This window comes from Physeter macrocephalus, chromosome 14 (genome assembly GCF_002837175.3).
Source record: "Physeter macrocephalus isolate SW-GA chromosome 14, ASM283717v5, whole genome shotgun sequence".
Classification (NCBI taxonomy): domain Eukaryota; kingdom Metazoa; phylum Chordata; class Mammalia; order Artiodactyla; family Physeteridae; genus Physeter; species Physeter macrocephalus.
The window spans coordinates 92,867,901-92,883,494 of record NC_041227.1 but is presented as its reverse complement, the minus strand read 5'-3'; the positions used below and the strand labels follow the sequence as shown (position 1 = coordinate 92,883,494).

General features: G+C 50.7%; 1 protein-coding gene across 3 annotated transcripts in view; it reads left to right on the top strand.

Annotated features, from left to right (window-relative positions):
- Window positions 1-15,594, top strand: part of RPH3AL (rabphilin 3A like (without C2 domains)) — a 117,029-nt gene that overhangs the window by 50,206 nt on the left and 51,229 nt on the right. For 2 of the 3 annotated variants that reach the window (XM_007123552.4, XM_028499023.2), the window contains exon 5: window positions 9,686-9,772. The exons of the other annotated variant lie outside the window; for it this stretch is intronic. In XM_007123552.4, the coding sequence (XP_007123614.2) occupies window positions 9,686-9,772 (87 nt within the window). The remainder of the gene's footprint in view (window positions 1-9,685; window positions 9,773-15,594) is intronic. 3 annotated transcript variants of the gene reach the window in all.

Sequence of the window (15,594 nt, the reverse complement as noted above, 5' to 3'; positions counted from 1 at the left end):
CCCCAGCCCAATGCTTCGGGAAAACAGAGGTTGGTTATGCAACCATGGCCCGGCTGGGGGAGGCTGGAGCTGGCTGTTCTGGGGCCTTTAATTCCCTGAGTTCACGTTCCCGGGATGGCCAGTGTCTGTCTCGGCCGTGTGTCTTCAGACCACCACTGTCCACTGGAGAACCCCATCCACTTCCTCTCTCTCAGGACATCCGTTTCCTGGCCCCATCGGCATCCTTCTCAACTAGGGTGGGGGTCATAGCGGGCATGGGTGAGAGGCAGATGGGGAGTGGGACCCCAGTCGGGCCCTCTACTTACTCTCCTTGGGTGGCCCCAGACAAGTTACCCGCGCTGTCTGCCCCAGTGCCGTCATCTGAGTGACTAATCCGTGGGAAGCACTCCTGCTGTGCCCAGCAACTCAGTACGTGTTATATAAGTTCTTGCTTTTTATGATTATGAACCTGGGCCCCCATCCTGGCTCTGCCACCTCCTGGTGACATGAACTTAGCCAAGCCACCCAAGGTCTCTGAGGATGAGGATGCCTTCCTCATCTAAGGCATTCGGGTCATAAAAACCCCCTCACAGGGCTGTTGTGAACGTAAACGAGATTAAATGTGATAACGTGTGTTGAGCGCTGAGCGGGGTGCCAGGCATGGAATAAATGCTCAGTAAACGGTGACTATTATCATTATTATGAGTTGTAACTCTACGTAACCACCTGGCAGGGAGCAAGAGGATGTGAGCCCGCTTCCTCCACCACCTGGGCCCTCCTCTGCCCTGACTCCCTCCCGCCAGAGTGGGGTGGGAGAGCTGCAGGCCGCCATGTGACGTGGTGGTCCCGGGAGGCCGCCGGGCCAGGGATTTGGATGGAGCCACGTGGACCCGCGGCTGAGAGGCCAGAGGACTTGATGAGCTCAACCGTGGCCCAGGCCCCATCAGTTCCGGGAGCGAGGGGTTTCTTCCTTGAGGGCCGGAAGGAGCTAGCGAGGGTTCCAGGAGTGGTCCCCGAGGGACTGGCAGGACCCAAGCGGGCAGGAGCCGGCCATGTTCAGAGCGTCAGGAAAGCTCAGCGCGGGTCAGGGAGCCCTCGCGTGCACCGGACTCCATCTACCCCAGAGTCTTCCCCCTCGGCAGGTTGGCCCAGGGACGGGGGGCCCTCGGGTGCACTCCAGGCCTGGGAAACTTTAGGAGGGTTGTGCCCGAGAGCCCCTTGTAGAACCATTCACTGATTACTTTTTTTTTCTTAATTGAAGTATAGTTTACTTACAGTGTTTCAGGTGTACAGCAAAGTGATTCAGCTATGCATATATAGATATATTCTTTTTCGGATTCTTTTCCATTTAGGTTATTACAAGACATCGACTATAGTTCCCTGTGCTATACCGTAGGTCCTTGGTTTTTTTTATTTTATTTTAATTTTATTTTAGAGTATAGTTGATTTACGATGTGTTAGTTTCAGGTGTACAGCAAAGTGATTCAGTTATATCTACACATATTATATACGCATATAACATATATAGATATATTCTTTTTCAGATTCTTTTCCATGATAGGTTATTACAAGATATTAAGTAGAGTTCTCTGTGCTATACACTAGGTCATTGTTGTTTAGCTGTTTTATACAGATAAACAGTGTATGTCTGTTAATCTCTAACTCCTAATTTATCCCTTCCCACCGCCTTCCCCTTCTGTAACCATAAGTTTTCTTCCTATGTGTGACGCCCATTGATTTCTACCCTCATTCACCCCTGGGGAGAGTCAGTGCTATCGCCTGTCCCCACACAGGCCCCGTGAGACCCAAGGTCCCCTTAGAGGTTGAGAGGGAGAAGCGTGGAGTCCCCACATGTCCTTCTTCCCCATCGGGACTTCAGAGCAGTTTCGTTTAGCCTTTCAAAACCCAGACTCCCTTTAGATAAATGTAGAAACCTTCCACCTTTTTTAATGCTATTTGAAATTTCAAAGTAATATTTTATGTTTGAAAAAAGTGAGCATACTGTTGAATGTGCTTTTCCCGCTACAGGTGCCCTGTCCTCAGCCCTGGAGGGTCTGGCACCCCCTCAGAGGGGCACACCCCAGCCTCGGGGGTCGGCATTGGCCCTCGCCGGAGACGCACCGGCTCCCCCGGCCATCCCCTCAGCCCTTCCATGATTTGCGCATAATTCCCTTCCACCAAGTGCTTCTGCCTTGTCGCGCTTCAGTCTCACCAGGAGTCAGTGCGCCGTCTGCGCAACCCAGTGTTCGTATGTCTCTTCACCCCAAGGGCCTGAGTACCCACCATGCCCCGCACAGATGCTTGCTGAAGGAATGAATGAATTCCTCGAGACCCAGGGCTGTGTCTCATGTGGTCTCCCTTTTGATCGTACGTTATTAGATTTGCTGGTCTTTAAAACCTCCCTCTCAGCTTCATACTGAATAACCCGTCTCCGCTCCTCTGCCCAAACTCTCATCTGCAGCCGTGGTGCATCCACTGGCCCACCTGTCACCCACCGTGCATGCCCCCAGGGCCCGTCGAGACAGCTCAAATCTTTGCTTTCCACGTTTGCCTGGGAAAGAGGCAAAAACCGAGCACGGAGTCTCCGTTTTGAGAGGTGATGCTGAGGATAGGCAGGACCAGGAAGAGTTAACAAGGGCAGGTGGGGGTGGAGAGCCAGCGGTCCCCCCACCTCCCAGCAGCCTGGCAGCTTCTTCCTGCCCGAGGTACCCCAGGTCCCATCAGACACGCAATGGGGTGCAAGCACAGAGATGATCCAAAGCCACCTCCCAGGCATGCCTCTTCAGTGTGTGCTTATGAATGTTCATGTCGAGCTCCTTCCATTGCCCTTTTAACCCTCCTCTCTGCTCAGGATGCGGAGCTGACGGTAGCGAGTGGCAGGAGATGGAAGGCAGTGCTTTGGAAGCTAGTCCTGAAATCTGCAGTGCTGCCTTCCAGCTGGGAGAGGTGGCTGGGGGCTGCCCAGGGCTGGGGGCTGCAGGTGGTCCCCACGTAGCATCAGCGGCTCATCTGGTGGGGAGCTGGGGAGGGCTCACTCAAAGGAGGCGGTGCAGCCTTCCAGAGACCGAGGTGAAGAGTGGCCCTGCGTAGCACACCTGCCACCCGCAGCCGGGACACAGGAAGGCTGGCGTTTCCCCGGCATGGCACCAGTGTTGGAAGCACAGAGAGACTAGTCTTCCTTCTGAAATTCTTCTCCGGGCGCCTCCTGGCTTCTGTCTCAGGCCAAGCAGCAGGTGGCTGGCATTCTTAAGGCTGTGCGTCTTTGGGTGACTCAGTATTTGCAGTGGTCAGGGCTCAGGTCAGCGTGCCCTCAGCCCTGCTGGCCCCCAGACTGTGTCCTAATGAACAGAGGAGGGCCCTGGCTGTGCCCTCTCCCACTTGAGGCTTGACCGAGTCTGGTGTTCTGGAGGAGGAGCCGGGGCCCAGGGAGCCAGCCCTGCATTCACTTGAGCCTCCGGTGGAGAAGGAAGGCTTGGATGAGTCTCTTGTCTGAGCAGAAACCTGGAGCTAAAACAGCACAAGGTTCACATCCCAGCTCCTCGTGGTCAGGTTACTTAGCCTCAAGCCTCAGATCCTGAGTTGATAAAATAGGGACCGTAATACCCACCGCTTACTGTGGTTATGAAAATTAAGTGAGGTTCTACATAAAGCACCTACCTTGATGCCTGGTGTAGCACCAGGGCTCGACAAAGTATATAAATATTTATAATATGTACATCAATATCTAAAGTATATAAATATTTTTAATATGTTCATCAATATCTAACGTACTGAAAGTCATTTGGCAGCAGAACCTGGGCTCCAGATACTGAGTCTGTCCATAGCCAGGAGGCCATGTCTAGCCCCTGCAGTCCTGGCCCTCCAGGGCTGGTGATGCACCTCCAAGCCTGGCTGATGTCTTGGGGTTGAGCAGGACTGATCCTGTGATCAGAGGGGTCAGTGACCCGTGGACGCCACCTGTGGAGGTGGAGGGGGTTGGAGGCAAGGCTGACTATCTACATGTGAGCCACACTCAACCAGCAAGTCCAGTCCCCCTCCCGTTTGTGCCTGGGCCTTCAGCTTCTTTTATCCATCCGGACCCCCAAAAGTCCAGATAGGGTCAAACAATGAAGTCGGGGCAAGTGATTTCCCAAAACATTTAGCATAGCCAGCCTTCCTTTAAATAGGAATTCCGCTTACCCATTTAAAATAGATTTTGACTTAGCACAATTCAATTTATGTTTTGGCCGGTCTCCTTCCAGATATTTTTCTGTGCATATATCTACTTCTAAATAGATACAGGCACATATACATATTTATATGGTAGAGAATCACACTAGGCTTACTGTTTATAACTTGCTTTTTTAACTTAATTTACTGTGAACATTGCTGCATGTCGGTAAATACACAGTTCCGTCGTGATTGTTTTCATTCTTTCTGTTTACGTCGTCATTTTTATTGCCGAGTACCTTTCTCCAAAACACAATCGGATTTTCTTCCTTGCTGAAGATTTGAGTTCTAGCATGGGGAACACACTGGGTGGCGTGAAATACACACTGGGTGGCGTGAAATGCACACTCGTGGGCTGATTTCTTCACGTTGTTCCTGCCTGTGCTGTGACTGTCTGGACACGGCCGTTTCTTTACCCTGCTTTCCTGGGGTGAGGGTCGGGGGCAACCACTCCATGAGCATCGTTGCTGCCTGGCTCCTAAGGAGAGACCGTCTCACTGACAAACTTCAGTCGGCGAAACTTGAAGCTCTTGGGCAAGTCCTTTTCCAGTTTCAGTCTTGAAGCTCTTGGGCAAGTCCTTTTCCAGGTGAGTCTTGCTCGTTCATCAAGTCCTCCGCTCGATGGAACCCTCGCTGAGGACAAAGGGCCATGCCTTGTTCATCCTCATCATTCCTAGAACAGCACCTTCCATCCAGTATTGAGTAAACGTTCGTTGAATTGAAGCACCAAATATTTTCAAATTCACCATCTCCATCATTGATTTCTGCAGCACAGCGTACATTTTTCTGGCCTCCTTGTACGGAACATTTAAACACCATTTCGTCTTCCTTTGGCTGGCTGAGTGTCAGGAGCGCCGCTTTCTGTGTGATGGGTGATGCAGCGCAGCCTTCGGGGCCTGTCGCGGAGGGCGTGGCCGATTCCCGGGTACTAAATGCTCTGGAGGGGTGCGAGCGGTTTCGTTCCCACCCCCGTGAGGGCACCGCACCTGCTCCCTTCTACTCGGCGGCAGCCTGGGGACTCCGCCGCGGAGCGTGAGGGCTCTGCGTGCAATGAGCCAGGGGCTCACGGTGAGGATGGGAAGGCCGGCCTGGGAGTGAGGTGGCCGAGCTCTGTGGTCTCCCAGACCTTGTCGTGCCTCTGACTCTGACCTACAGTGTGGGAAGGTGAAGGTGATGATGTTGGGTGGAGAGGCGGGGTTCCAGGGAGTCTTGGGGTGACCGAAGTGGCCTAGGGTATGAAGATGCTCAGGAAGGCACCCCACAGACCTTGGAAAGAGTCTGAACACACAGGCAGCCTGCAGGATGCCCCCCTGGGGAGGCAGGCAGGAGTGGCCACGTGGAGGGCAGGGCACACATCTCTGCCCCCACCCTTAGCAAAGGGCCCTCAGTGTCATTTCCTCTGTGGCCAGCCCAGCCTGAATTCATGCCCCGCCCACTGAGAGTGAGGCCCACCGGGCAGCAGTCCCAGCACCCCTGACACCCCACCCCAGAGGAGGCTCTTCCTTGTCTGATCTCCCATCGCCTGACCAATCAGCGTCACTCAGTGCAGGCGGGGCACCCCCTGCCCCCTGCTGCCCGGTGAGTGTTTCCTGTTTCTGTGCTTCTCTTCCCCGCAGCAGGTTGGCACATTCCAGGAGGGGCCACGTCTTGCCTTCTCAGGTGTAATGTTAAAAGTAGCTCTCTTGTTCATTCGTTTATTCCACAAAAATTCATCATGCCAGATACCAGAAACAGGAAGGTGAACAGAAACAGATGCGGCCTCTGCCCTCTGGTTGTTGACAGCCTAGTAGGGGAAGTGACCGTAGTTACACAGCCACGCAAATGAGGGTAAGTCTCAGTGGAGGAGAAGAGGCAAGAGCCTGTTAGGGAAGCTCCAACCAGGTAAGAAGGCAGGGAAGGCTTCCTGGAAGAAGTGGTGCTTTTTGCTTTTGCTGAGGTCTGAAGGATGCATAGGCTAATAAGGAGAGCGTGTGCTCAAGTACATCCCAGACAGAGAGAGCAGCACGTTGCCAAGGTCCGGTGGCAGGAAAAGCAGATTGAGGACCAGGGACTGAAGTCAGGCCAACACGGCTGGGGCTTGAGATGGAGAACGAGGCAGTAGAATAGGGGAGAGAGGTGCAAGCTGAGGTCACAAGGAGGTAGGTCTACCCTGAGCAGGCATCATGCGTCATGTGAAAGGGTGTGGTCTTCATCCAGAGGGCAACAGGAAGTCTCTGGAGGCTCGTAAGCTGGCAAGGACGGTAGACAGGACGTGATTAGATTTGCATCTTGAAAAGGTCACGCTGGCTTCCATGCTAGGAACCAACTGGAGGCTGGCCAAAGTGGGGTGGGGCCGTGGTGCAGGCCCCGGAGATGGCATTATGGATAGGGAGGGTGTTGGCGGAGAGTGGACAGTTCTAGTGAGATTTAGAGTTCTTGGAGATGGATCATTTGGATGGGCAGGACGGAGAGTGGGGATCAAGGATGATTCTGGGGTTTTGGCTTATATGACTGATGGGTGTGGCATCCTTCACCGAGACAGCTGTGCAGGGCTGTGGTTGCTGCCTGCTCCTTACCGCGTGCTGTGCTGAGCCCTTTCGTCAGTCGTCTCCCGTGACCCTCCTAACTGTGACATGAGCCTGCCTGTTACCACCGCTTTCAGGACAAGAGATGGCTGGGACTAAGCGGGGGTTCCACTCGTGATGGCTGGTAGCCTGAAAACAGGGCTGCCCATGGGCCAGGGAGGGTATGCCCTGTCATGTCACCCCCAACTCCCTCCAGAACCCCACAGGACAAGGGGAGGAGAGAATATTTGGGACATGCCATCCATCCCTCCCCCACCAGGACTGGGAGCTGACCCAACAGCCTTTGACCCTGCCTCTGGAAGGAGACTGGTCCACACGGCTCCTGCCCCCAGGTCAGGTGGTTCCGTGTTCTGTGTTCTCTGGGTAGAACACAGGACACAGCTTTCAAGCGCTCTCTCCTAGCTTCTTTCCCTGCCGCCCAACAGCATAGACGATCAGTCAGTCAATCAGATGCTATTTATCGAGGGCACGTGCACGCCCATCCTTCAAACCCCGCTTAAATGTCACTCCTTCAAGGTAGCCAGACCTGCCCTTTGGCCTGGCAGGCAGGCCGACCTGGGACTGAGCGTTGGGTGCCTCACTGGGCCCCACCCTCCCAGCCCAGGGCTGTGCTCCACGTGGGTGCTCAGCTCTCCTAAGGTCCAAAAGAGGGGAGCTTCCCAAACCCTGATTATCGCTACCTGACTGTGGGACTGCGGGCTCTCTTCAACATCTCTGAGCCTCATTTTCTTCACCCGTATGATGGACATCATGACACCCACCTCCTTCACACTCTGTTGCCAGGGTGGCAGGGCCTGCTGCTCCATAATAGGAGGAACTGGTCTTCTCTCCCGATTCCCAGCAGCATCGCCTGATTCAGCAACCTTGGGAGGGGGTTAGGGCACACTGTGCGCTTGGAGGACGAGCTGTCATCGAACCCTACAAGCGCGTAGAAAACACAAGAGGAAGATCTCACCTCTCTGAGGTGGCTCCACTAATTTTCCCATGTGTACCATCTATACGGGATCATGGGAATGAGCGGGAAAGACAGCCAACTGGCTTCCGCGCCTCCTTCCTCTCTTTACCCCAGGAAGGAGGGGCCCGTGTTTGTTTCTTGAGGCCCATCTTATGGGCTTATGGGGGCCCCTGTCCTAGAGGTAGAAGGGTCGGGGTGAGCATTGGAAGGGGTAGCAAGAGGCAGCTCTAGTGGGGAAGGGAGAGTCCCCAGACTGGTGGCTTGGGGCTCCAGGGGGACAGACTGCTGGCCCCCAGAGAGGCGGTACCCCAGCCTGGCACAGATCCCAAACCCAGGCCTGACACAGAAGTGGCCAGGCCCCTTCCCCCTCCGAGGGACCGTGGGAGCTCAGAGGGAGAGCAGCACATCAGTGAGCAGTCTGGCAGCACCCAGGGGACCCTTCCCAGACGTACTGCGCCACCAAAGACCCCAAGCCTGGGACCTTCGCGAGAGCCGGGCCCAAACAGACTGGGATGGACTTTCCTGCCAACCCAGAGGGACGGGAGCTTGGAGCAGATTACAATTTATTTGGAGCAATAGAAGAAAAGTGACATTTCTTGTACCTGCGGGTCGGATGGAAGCGAATGCATACCCCCCACGAATGTATCATAGCTTCCCTTCTGCCACGAGCTGGTTCCTCACCTCCTGTGGCTCCACTGCCCAATCAGGCGGTGACAACATGCTCTGAAAAGCCAAGTTGGTGACATTTCCCTGTCCGTAGAGAGGTGTGCTCCTTGCTCAGTTGGCAGCCTGCAGAAAAGGCCAAGCCGCAGATGTAGCCTTCCCTCGACAGGAGAGAGAAGGAGAGAGCCCCAAGCCCCACAGGGACCGGGCAGCTTCCACGCAGCGGCAGAAAGACGGATTGATTAGCTGGTGTGACTGTTCTCTGAGGAGGACACGCTGTCCCTGAATCAGACTCTGCCTGGGTTAGCCCAGAAGAGGTCTCAGCCCCACCAAGTGCCCCTCTGCCTACTGGTGCTTTTCATCTGGCTTTTTCCCACCAGGGCTTGTGGCTGTGCATCTCGGGGAAGCAAAATATGTACCGAGAAGTTATATGATCTTCAGCAGCTCTGTAGAAGGAGAAACGCTGCAGAGACTAGGTTCTGGCTGCTTACGTGTCCGGGGGCAGTTTATATAGCAGCTCTAGAGGCAGACCTGAGTCTGTTACTTACTTGCTGTGTGAACTTGAGCAATTCTCAAACTACTGCCTGTAAAATGGGCCTAATTCTTATATAAGAGGAGTCCTGGGATGGTTAAATGAAGGGCCTTGGCATGAAGGAAGTACCCAAGCGGTCACTGGTATTTCTCACCATATCATTGTCTTACCTTGTCAGGCACACAAGTGAGTTTTTTGCATGGTTATATACAAATGTCTGTTTTCTTTGCTCCATGTTCTTTTTTTTTTTTTTTTTTTTTAATTTATTTATTTATTTGGTCCTGGTCTTCCCCTTCCTTTCACTATTCCATGCTCTTTTTTTTTTTTTTTTTTTATGTTTTCTTTGTTGAATAACATCATTTCCTGCCCACATTTCCAGGGACCAACACAGTCTGCTGTGTTAAGGCCGTATCATATTCAGTTGTGTTTGCCTGGATCGGCCTCTGGTATTGGGCGTTTGGGTTGTTTCCAGTTCCTTGCTATTGAAAATGATGCAGCTGTGACTCTCAGCAAGCTTATTTTTTTTGACGTGATCCCAACAGGATGTACTTGTGAGGGTGAATTTCTGTCACGGAGATCCTTGGATGGGCACACCTATTGTGCCCCAAAGCCAACTACGGGTTTTGGATGATCTGTATCCTTTGGGTTATCTCCCCTTGGGGCCTGAAGCAAAAGCCATCCCCTCAGAAGGTGCCAGAGGGCTCCTTGGTTATAGTTTTCCCAGCCCCTCAGCTGAGGAGGAAGGGGCTGAGTGTTTACGTTCCCGTGTCCTCTCTCTTGTAGAAAGTCTGCACCAAATGCGGGATCGAGGCCTCCCCCGGCCAGAAGCGGCCCCTGTGGCTGTGTAAGATCTGCAGTGAGCAGAGAGAGGTAGGGTACCCGGGGCAGCGGGGTCTGGGGGGGCGGGGGGGCCTGGGCGGGGCCGGGGCGTGCACGAATTCGGGGAAGTTCATGGTTGGTCACGGAGAGGGGCTTCTCAGAAGGCCAAGGAGGGCCTACCGGGGCAGCCCGGGACGAGGGTGGGGAGGGCAGCCGGCTGGCTTGCCCGTTCCCCAGTGCAGAGGGGGCCATGGGCCCTGGTCCTGCTCTGCCTGGGGTCCGTGGTTTCAGTGGGGAGCCCCTCGCACTGAGTATAGGTCGCAGGTGGCATTTCATGGGCGTCTATTATCATCATAACAGAAATGGCTGCCCCGGGTTGAAGGTTTACTCTGCGCGTGGCACCATGCTAAGTTCTTTACACGAATGAATTCATTTCATCCTTATGCAACCCCACAGACCGGTGCTGTTATTATCCCCTTTTAATGATGGGGAGATGGAGACGCAGGAGGTTAAGTATCTTGTGGGCACCGAGCTAGTTAGTGGGTCTGACCGTGGTCTAGCCGTGGTCTGCTGTAATGACGCTGCCCCCAAAGTCCCTTCTGGTTCTAAATTTCTATCATGCTACTTCTGATCCCATTTGAAGGGAAGAAATCAAGGCTCAGCAAGGACTCTGAGGCAGTATCAGATGGGGGGCTCGAACCTACGTCTCCCAACCCCAAACCCAGGGCTTTCCTCACCGTGCCAGGATCAGGAGTGGGGCTAAAACAGTGGAGGACATTGTCAGGCAGCTCCTGGGGAAGGTCATGGGCCAGGGATCTTAGGAACAGAGGAGTCGGGTAGAGGGAAGATGCCCCGGGTTTTCTAGATATGGATTTATTTTTTTTTTACTTATCTGCTTGGTGATTAATATGCGCCTTTCATCTGAGGATCCATAAAATGTCTTCAGTTAGGGAAAATCCTCAGCCATGATATCCTTGAATATTGCTGCCCTGCCATTCCAAGTCTCCTCTCCTGGAAACCCCGTGGGATACAGTTCTGAGCCTCTCCGTCCATTCTCCGTAACTCCCAACTGTGCTTTCTCGTTTTTTTTCTTTACCTTTCTGAGATACTTTCTGGGTAAATTCTTCAGTACTGCTCTCCAGCTCGCTAAATCTTTGAGACTCTTTGTTGGTTGTCTCTCTCGGCGACAGCTTTCCTCGGGTGTTTTGGAATTGGGGTTTGTCTGCTCATCTTGAGTGGGAGTCCGTCTCTCTCTCTTTCTCTCCTTGCTCATCACCTCCACCCAGCTCTCCTTGCCGAGTGATTTCAAGTTGCCTCCACCCAGGTCCTGGGTCCCCCGGCGCAGGGCCAGCTGTCTTGGTTTAGTGATGAGCCACATGTTCACAGCGATAATGGGATTATTCCTGGAGCCAATGTCAAAGCCATAGGCAGTCTGGCCAGGCCCTGGCTACGTGTGTGCTTCTTCCAGCTTCTATCACTATTCACATTCACAGATCAGCTTTAGTCTTAGGAGGGTGGGGAGGTGGTACCTCTGCTTTTTTCAGCTTCCTCCCTCAGATGGAAAATGCTTTCACCAGCCCCCATTTCAGGGACTGGTCCCCCACTTCCCACGGGAGACTTTTAGTCCCTGTACCCTTGGAAAACCAATCTTCCAGCTCCCTCCACCTGCTTCTGGGTTCTGAGTCAGCAGGCTGCGCCTTCAGCCCCTCAAAATAGTAAATATTTGGAGCTTCTGATCCATCGAGATATATATCTTACTTCTGAGCACAGTTGAGCTTCCTTGCTGGAATCTTTTCATGGATCACTGCCGTGTCTTTGGAACAGGGAAGATAGTAGGCAGGGCCTCCAAGCGTGAACTAACATTCTAGTCTGTCTTGCCCAGAGGTCCCTGATTTCTCATCCTGAAATGGAGATGATAATACCTATTTCATGGAGATACTGTGAAAATTCAGTAACATCATTACAGTAGACAAAGTGTCCAGCCTAGAACAGGCACTCCATCAATATTAGAAACCTACCTCTCTTACCCAGCTGGAAATTCTCCCTCTGAACTTGAGGTCCTTCTGGGCTTCAAGGGGTCCTTTTTAAGATGCAGGCATCCACGAGAGAGGAAAATTCCCTAAAATACTATCTTGTAGGAGATTGCTGAGCAGGATGACAAGACGCGGCTGAGCTGTGGGGAGGAGAGAGATGAAGGAATTGTCAAGGAAAAGGAGGGGGATGAGAGGAAAGACAAATTTAGCAAATGTAATAATTTAGTGGAGGGCTTGGGTGGGGGTCAGCTGCCCCCGTCCAGCCCCACCATGAGTTACCCTCACGCTCATTAAGAGTCCTGAGCTACCGCAGGCAGCCTGCGTCCACCACCAGCCCGTCCTAATCTCCAAGCGCTCCGATGCCCAGAAAAGTCTGAAAGAGCTTAGGATGAATTTTCTTATCTTTCCTAAAGTAAAGAATATGAGGCTGTGCACTATGCTATCAGTTTGTCCTTGAATTTCTAGAGGCTGATAAAACTGAGCAAGATCAAGGATGCTGTATTCCCTCTCTGCAGGACCAGGCAGACTGTGGACGTTTAGGAGGCGTGGGCGGGCCCTGAAAGTATGTGTGTCTGTCTGGGTGCCTGTGGATACCATACCCAAGTGCTGCATTTTCCCGCCTGCTTTTGGGGTGGGAGAGTGCCAGGGAAATTGGTTTCCTAATGCCTTTTTTTTTTCCGTAGAAAAATATCTAATCTCAACAAAGAGATAACTAAATAGAAAGAGCATTTGAAATGTCATTTTAAGTGCCACATAGAGCTGGTTCTGAGTCTGTGATAAAAATGTGGCGTTCTGTCGTGCAGCAAAAACCATGTCCTGATGGAAGATCTTGCTTTTTCTTTTTTTTTTTTTTTTTTTTTCCGGTATGCGGGCCTCTCACCGTTGTGGCCTCTCCCGTTGCGGAGCACAGGCTCCAGACGCGCAGGCTCAGCGGCCATGGCTCACGGGCCCAGCCTCTCCGCGGCATGTGGGATCTTCCCGGACCGGGGCAAGAACCCATGTCCCCTGCATCGGCAGGCGGACTCTCAACCACTGCGCCACCAGGGAAGCCCAGATCTTGCCTTTTCTGATGGAAACTCTCATATTACTGTGCCCCAACACGCTTATCTTCTTTTTCCATTTTACTCTTCTCTGCTGTCATCTTTGGCTATAATTATAAGTCTTTTTTTCTGGAGTGAGTCGAATGTTGGTTACATGTCCCTGGGACCGTCAGGTTGGCATTGCTGCCTGTTTTGTGCACTTCAGTGATGCAGTGGTGTCAGCTTCAGCCCGTCTGCTCTTGAGGAGCTTACAGTCTCACACATTTATTTGTTCGGGCATTCAATGCTTATTTATTGGGCATCTTCTATGCACCAGGCAAAAGAACTCTTCTCATGGGAGATGCAGACCACAAACGCAATAAAGTAAGTTCTGCCATGTCACAGATGGTGAAAAAGTACTTGGCAAAGGGGACGGGGTGATGGGAACATAGGGGTAGCTGCTATTTTATACAGGGGTCAGGAAAGGGCTCACTGATAAAATGTCATTTGAGCTGAGGTGTGGAACACACTATGTGGCTGTGTGGACAGAAAGCATTCCAAGGAAAGGGCACTGCAAGTGCAAAGGCCCTGAGGCAGGTGTGGCCTTAGTAGGTTTGAGGAACAGCAAGGAGAACAGTGTGACTGGAGCAAAGTCAGGTTCAGGAGAGGAGATCAGAGACACGGCAGGGGGTCAGATCATGTTGGTCCTTGTAGATCCTTGGAAGGACTTTGGCTTTTACTCTGAGTGAAATGGGGAGCCCTCGAAGGTCTGAAGTAGAGGAGAGGCGTGACCTGAATCCTCCCCCAATTTTTAAAGGATACTCTGGCTACTGTGTTGAGTATAAATTATAGACTATAATGTCAGAGTTAGTACCATGATATTTCATCTTTCTTACTTAATATTACCCCAGATATTTAAGTTCTTGACTGTTGTTACCCTTAGAAGTTTTCATTTTTTAAAATATTTTATACATTTTACTCTTTTCTGATTATAAAATTAATATGGATCATTGACATTCACAATGTATAGAAAACATGAAGAAATATACACGCTCCCAAAATCCATGATCTCACCATCCAGAGACAATCACTGTTAACATTTTGGCGTAATTACTTTCTATCTTTTTTTCTGTGTCTTTTTTCTTTATATTGTTGAACCTCTGTTTTAAAATTAACATTTTATCGTAAGCAGTTCTCAGTGTAATCAATAACTCTTTGTAAACATTCTGTCATATGGATATTCTGCTAATTTAAGCCCTCTGAGTTATTTCCTTTTTTCCTTCTCATTGCTAATTGCTTTATATATCTGTGTACATAGCTCTTTGCCTACGTTTGAGATTATGTCCTCAGAATGGATACTTAGAAGGGGAAAATAAACATCAGTGTTTATAGTCCCTCTTTTCCTATAGACCCTTGAGTTATTGCTTTTGACTTATAATTAGCTGGCTATGTGATCTTAAATAATGACCTGTGGACAGTGTATTTTCTGAGTCTCTTGCTATCTGGTAATAGCTGTTGCCTTTATACAAAAAAGACAGGGACTTGACTGATAATGCAATTGATCATAACCTTTCCCACTCAAAATTCTGTGAGTTTGGCTTCTGTTGTCTAACCGACCACACGTGAAAAGAACCACCCTGAGGGAGAGTAGGCAAATGTAACGACTAGGAGAATCAGTGCCCAGGGAACTAGAGATAATAGTGAAACTGTGAAAGAAATATAAATAAGTGGTTTTTTTGGCCTCACTGCACGACATGTGGGATCTTAGCTCCCCGACCAGGGATCAAGCCCGTGCCCCCTGCAGTGGAAGCACGGAGTCCTAACCACTGGACTTCCAGGAAAGTCCAAATAAGTTTTTAAATTAGGTAAAAGAGATAAGAGAAGCAATAGAAGCCAAACTGAACAACTAGGACATTTGAAAAAAGAATGAGCAAATTTGAAAAAGAACCGAACGAACCATTTTCATTTCTAAAAATGAAAAATGTTATTAAGGAATTCACAAACTCAATCAAATGATACTTCAGTAATTTTTTAGAGCAGTAAACCTTGTCATTCCCATTAACAGACACAGATGTTTCCTTATCATTTGCTTCTTATTCACTGTTTTTTATTTTTGATCACTGGTTGGCACTCCCAACAGCTTGGAGTCCCTGGCCCCTGATCCACTGTAATGACTGCCATGAATATGATGTTTTTGTGACCACACGAAACTACAGTCTTTACCTAATTAAACCAGCTGCTTATATAAGTGTTCGGCCTCCCAGCTCCCTGTCCCACCTCATTTCGATTCCCTCTGTGGATGGGCACATTCTTTGGTCACTTTCCTGGTTTCCTTGTCAGCAAATTAATAAACTCTGATATAAGTTCAAGATTTAAAGACACAGAAAAGGGAATAAGGGACTTCCCTGGCAGTCCCGTGGTTAAGACTTTGCCTTCCAATGCAGGGGGTGCAGGTTCAATCCCACATGCCTCATGGCCAAAAAACCAAAACATAAAACAGAAGGAATATTGTAACAAATTCAATAAAAGACTTTAAAAACGATCCACATCAAAAAAAAAATCTAAAAAAAAAAAGGAAAGAAAAGGGAATGAGACATCCCTCAGTGGACTGGTTAAATAGCACATCAGGCACACCTGCAGAACCCCAGGGAAGGACCTTGTGAACCAGAAGACAGTTTCCAGGACGCAGTGTAGGCAACGGGCAGATGTAGCCGTGAAGTCAAAACTGAGAACAGGAGAAGGCAGGCTGACAAGATCTGATGCTCAGCTTTTTTTTTTTTTTTTTTTTTCTTTTTTTTTTTTTTTTTGTGGTATGTGGGCC